This window comes from Nicotiana attenuata, chromosome 10 (assembly GCF_001879085.1).
Source record: "Nicotiana attenuata strain UT chromosome 10, NIATTr2, whole genome shotgun sequence".
Classification (NCBI taxonomy): domain Eukaryota; kingdom Viridiplantae; phylum Streptophyta; class Magnoliopsida; order Solanales; family Solanaceae; genus Nicotiana; species Nicotiana attenuata.
Window position 1 is genome coordinate 41,524,345 of NC_031998.1, and position 5,293 is coordinate 41,529,637.

General features: G+C 42.1%; 1 protein-coding gene across 1 annotated transcript in view; it reads left to right on the top strand.

The window, feature by feature from the left end:
- LOC109233739 overlaps positions 4,706-5,293 on the top strand; it is a 1,289-nt gene continuing 701 nt past the window's right edge. Inside the window, exon 1 of the mRNA XM_019399605.1 lies at positions 4,706-4,992. Coding sequence (XP_019255150.1) covers positions 4,706-4,992 — 287 coding nt within the window. The remainder of the gene's footprint in view (positions 4,993-5,293) is intronic.

Sequence of the window (5,293 nt, forward strand, 5' to 3'; positions counted from 1 at the left end):
TCTTGGTTTTCTTTAAGATCCAGTTTAAAATTGACTTAAGGTTTAGCTTAGTTTTTTTCTTTCTTATTTTTAGAACCTGAATTTTATATCTTATTCTTTCATCATTTGCTTTGGAATTTGAGGGATGCATTTATGGTCTTGAGAACTAGGACTCAAATAATGAGTTTGTGGTTTGGCAAGTTACCAAAATTAGTTGGTCGATACAATGTTTCACTCATTTGCTGTTGTTAAGTTTGTGACTGGGTTTTATATTTCATCTCATGCGTTCAAATCTAGTGTTTTGCACAATGTTCAGCTTTTCTTTTTTCTAAAAATGACTATTTGAGGCAGACCACAATATTGGTTTCATGTGCATTTGTTGTTGTGTTTTGGTCAATGTTATTGGGCCTAGATTTGGACGATTCTGTGGGCCTTGGACCATGAGTCCACTTGAATTGAAATTGCCGGCCTCATTAGTTGGGCCAGTGCGATTGGCTTTATGATTTATTAGTTGGGGCAGTCATGGCAGGCTGTTGGGCCTCATGCCTAGCCCAAGTTTTTTTTAAACCTTTAGCTTTAGTCTTTCTTGAATTAACCCATGCAGTACTACAATTCTGACTCCTTAATTGCTCAAATAATCGAACTCCCTTAAATAATTGAGGTGTGCCGTATTAGATAAAACAAGTAGTTTATGGCCCTCCGAGCTTTAGTTTGAATACCTTTACTTTTAAAAATGGAATCGAGGTGCGCCGCGCTAAATAAAAGCTCAAATGCGTGGCCCTCACTTAATCATACCTTTTAAAATTCATAGAATTTGAGGCGTGCCATTTAGCAAATTTCCATGGCCCTCGCAAAGTTAACAACGCGTAGTTGCTTTAGGCGCGTTATTTTAATAACATTACCTTCCTAAACTCGGGTGTGCATTTCATGTGACCCCAATCCAAATCTTAATAACGTCGAATAAAATGTGTTTCGGATTGCGGGTTCATTTCATGTGGCACGATCCAAAGACATATTTTAAACGACGTTAAATCTTCTTTAAAATAATCAAAAGCGGTTAATAAGTTTAAAATTGCATTAGTTAAAACATGTATTAAAATCAGATAATAGGCCAATTATGATAGTTTAAGCGACCGTGCTAGAACCATGGAATCCGGGGGTGCCTAATACCTTCCCTCGGGTTAACAGAATTCCTTATTCAGAATTTCTGGTTCGCAGACTTCAAAAGGAAAGTCGAAATCTTCCTCGATTTGGGATTTGAAATAAACCGGTGACTTGGGACACCAGAAAACGAACCCATCCCAAGTGGCGACTCTGAACAAAATTAAATAAAATAATCCCATTTCGAATAATGTCACTTAAATTGGAAAAACTCCCTTGTACTACCTCCGGTTGTGTAAAAAAGGAGGTGTGACAGCTCTGGCGACTCTGTTGGGAAGGCAAGGCAGGGTTTAGCTTTTATGGTAGCCTTCTTGGGTGTTGTAGTTTGTCCACGAAAGAGATGGTAATATAGAGATAGGTCTCGTGGGAATGATCGATGTTGCAATTAAGAAAGCCAACAACACTGTGGTTCCTCTGATCTTATCTGAAATCTATCGAGCCTTGACTATCTGTCGGGAAGGGGGAAGTTCTTCCAAGGCTGCAATCTGTTATTACAATTATGGATGCAGGAACATCTCTGTCACCGAGTTGGATATATGAATTATGGTATGACCGGTTTAAGTTGCATTGAAGAATTTGAAAGCTGAGTAGTGGGTATTGAATTCCTCGAGGGTACTGAAGCTTGGCTTGCACATTTGAACTCCTTGACCACCGATAAAATTGAGTGGGCATTCGGATGGCTTCCTGTCACCGAAGCAGTATACACGTCGGTTGAAGATTTGAGTATCCGGAGCATCCAGCCTTATGCTCCCCACAGGGTTTTGCGTCAATTAGGAAGATTTCAAACCGTCCCCAATGATGAAGATTTGAGTAAACATGTCATTGAATTGGGCCCAAAAGCCGCATTTCCAGAAGGGAGAATTCGCCAGGTGTGGAATGAATGTAGAGTTCTTGAACCTAAGACCATGGTGCGAGATCTAGCTAGAGGTGAAGTGGACCCCAAGTACATTGTTTGGTTCGGTAAAAGATTCTAGATTCCTCAAAGACCTGCTAAGAGAGCCCACGTGCAACAATTCACTCACGATTCGCAAGAGCAATGGGGCTGGTTGGCAAAAGAAGAAAGCTACAGGGCTAGAATTGGTAAGTTGGAAGGACAAATCAGGGACCTTGAATTTTCCAAAAGTATCCAAGTTGCCGCAGATGAGGGAGAAAAGAAAAAACTAACTCAAGAAAATGAAGCCCTCAAAGCTCAAATCCGAAAGATGAAAATAGCTGCTAGAAACCTAGAAAGAAGCCGAGCGGATGAAAGGCTTATAAGCAGTCTGAAAAAGAAAGCCCTTGAGTGTCAAGATGACCTAGAAAAGTCTGAGGCCAGTCTAGCAAACGCCCGAGCTCAATTAGCGGAAAATGCAAAAGGTCGGACATAGTTTGTGCAACAAATGAAGAGAAAGTATGAAGGGACAATCACCAGCTTGAGAAGAAAGGTAACCACTCTTGAGAATGAGGCAGCCAAGCAGGCTAAAGATTTCAAAGCTGATAGGGAACACTGTTATAATTTGATGGCTCAGATGGAGGAAGGAATACAACAGTTGCAAAATCAACACCTTCACGACTCTCAAGTGTTAGAAGCCCGAAACCAGCAAATCGGGCGGCTACTTCAGGAAAAGGGTAGGGTTCGAGAAAGGATTAGGGCTATTGCCGACTACATTGTCGCAAAATGCCAAGCATGTGAGGATATGACCCGAACCACCTTCTTCGCTGCAGTGATGACATTCGCCCGCCAGATAATGAGCGATTTGGAGCGGCTACAAGGGGGTCTCGCACATAGGCCCGTGGCGAGGCCGAATGATGCCCCGCGGGCCCCAGGAGTTGAAGCTTTAATGTATTTCTGATTTTCATGTATTGAGTCTGTATTTTGGTTTATTTTGAGTCTATTGGTAGTTTTTTGAGTAGTTTGAAATCTTTCGTAATAGAAGTTTTATTAATGAAAAATCAAAAATTCCCAAAAATTTGTTTCCTTACTTTTCGCTTTTATTTTCTTGAACTACGTAATGATCTGATTCACGCGGCGTCGTGATACGTAGGCAATCCTCATCGGATCCGGTTATTAATTTTGTGAATAGCTCCAATAAGAAAAGAAAAGTAAAAAAAATGAGAGAAAAAGGGGCAAGAGAAGAAAAGAAAAGAAAAAAAACAAAAAGAGAGATGAAAAGGGAAGAGTGAAAGTGGAAAGAAGAAAAATGGGGAAGAATAAGTAAAGCCGGGATGAAGCATGCAACTGTTGCAAAGCATGTAGAAATACATTTAACTGTATAGGTGCATCATACCCCCAACGTGCGATTACCTATCTGTTATTTGTCTCAAACTAACTGTTTGCTGCTGTTAATAATCAGTTCAGGTTTTTATAGAACGGTGGTTGGTTTTTGTGGTAACCTGGCTTCGCACCCATACTTTACTAGATCAAAGGGGAGCATCGGAATGTCTTCAGAAAAGACTCTGCCAACAATTNCATGATATGATGCACCAAGAAATAGAGGTGTATGTGGACGACGTGATCATCAAGTCCAAAACCCAGGATCACCATGTTCGAGACCTGAGAAAATTCTTTGAGCGGTTGCGCAGATATGATTTGAAGCTGAACCTAGCCAAATGTGCGTTTGGAGTCCCATCGGGCAAACTTTTGGGCTTTATAGTCAGCCGGAGAGGTATTGAGTTAGATCCAACAAAGATAAAATCTATCCGGGATTTGCCTCCTCCGAAAACCAAGAAAGATATGATGAGTTTGTTGGGCAGATTAAACTATATCAGTCGGTTCATTGCTCAGTTGACATCCACGTGTGAACCCATATTCAAATTGCTGAAGAAAGATGCGGCGATCAAGTGGACGGATGAATGTCAAGAAGCTTTTGATAAGATCAAGGAATATCTGTCAAATCCGCCAGTCTTGGTCCCACCAGAGCCAGGGAGGCCTCTGTTCTTGTACCTGACAGTCTTGGAAAACTCTTTTGGCTGTGTCCTCGGGCAACATGATGTAACCGGAAAGAAAGAGCAAGCAATCTACTATCTGAGCAAGAAGATCACCGGCTATGAAGCTAAGTATACTCTGTTGGAAAGAACCTGATGTGCCTTAACTTGGGCAGCTCAGAAGCTGAGACACTATCTGCAAGCCTACACCACTTACCTTATAACCAGGTTGGATCCTTTGAAATACATATTCCAAAAACCAATGCCCACGGGGAGATTAGCGAAATGGCAGATTCTGCTCACTGAATTTGACATAGTCTATGTCACTCGCACGGCAATGAAAGCCCAGGCGTTGGCGGATCATTTGGCTGATAACCCGGTTGACGATGAGTACCAACCTTTGAACACTTACTTCCCAGATGAGGAGGTAAACTCAGTCGAGGCAATATCCGAGGATACTACTGCTTGGAAAATGTTCTTCGATGGAGCGGTAAATGCAAAATGCGTGGGAATTGGAGCAGTCTTGATCTCACCTACCAGACAGCATTACCCAGCCACAGCTCGGCTTCGGTTCTTCTGCACAAACAACACTGCCGAGTATGAAGCCTGTATCATGGGTATAAACATGGCAATCAACTAGGACGTTGAAGAGTTACTGATCATGGGAGACTCAGATCTGATTATCCGGCAAGCCCAGAGAGAATGGGAAACCCGAGATGTTAAGCTTATCCCTTACAGGCAGCATGTGGAAGACCTCAACAAGCGATTCAAATCGATAGAGTTCAGGTACATCCCTCATTGTCACAACGAATTGGCTAACGCACTTGCTACATTGGCCTTAATACTGTCGTACCCAGGAAATGCTCACATAGATCCCTTGGAAATCCAAATCCGGGAAAGGCATGGTTATTGTAATACAGTTGAAGCAGAACCAAATACCCAACCATGGTACCATGACATCAAAAGATTTCTGAAAACTAAAGAATACCCCGAGCAAGCCACTGGAGACCAAAAGAGAACCATTAGACGGCACACTAGTGGTTTCTTTTTAATTGGTGATGTCTTGTACAGATCTCAACTTGCTAAGATGTGTTGATGCCGAAGAGGCCGGAAGGATCATGCATGAAGTACACGTAGGAGTGTGTGGACCCCACATGAACGGGTATGTTTTGGCAAAGAAAATCCTCCGAGCAGGCTACTACTGGATAACCATGGAAAAAGACTGTTTCAGCTTTGTTCGGAAGTGTCA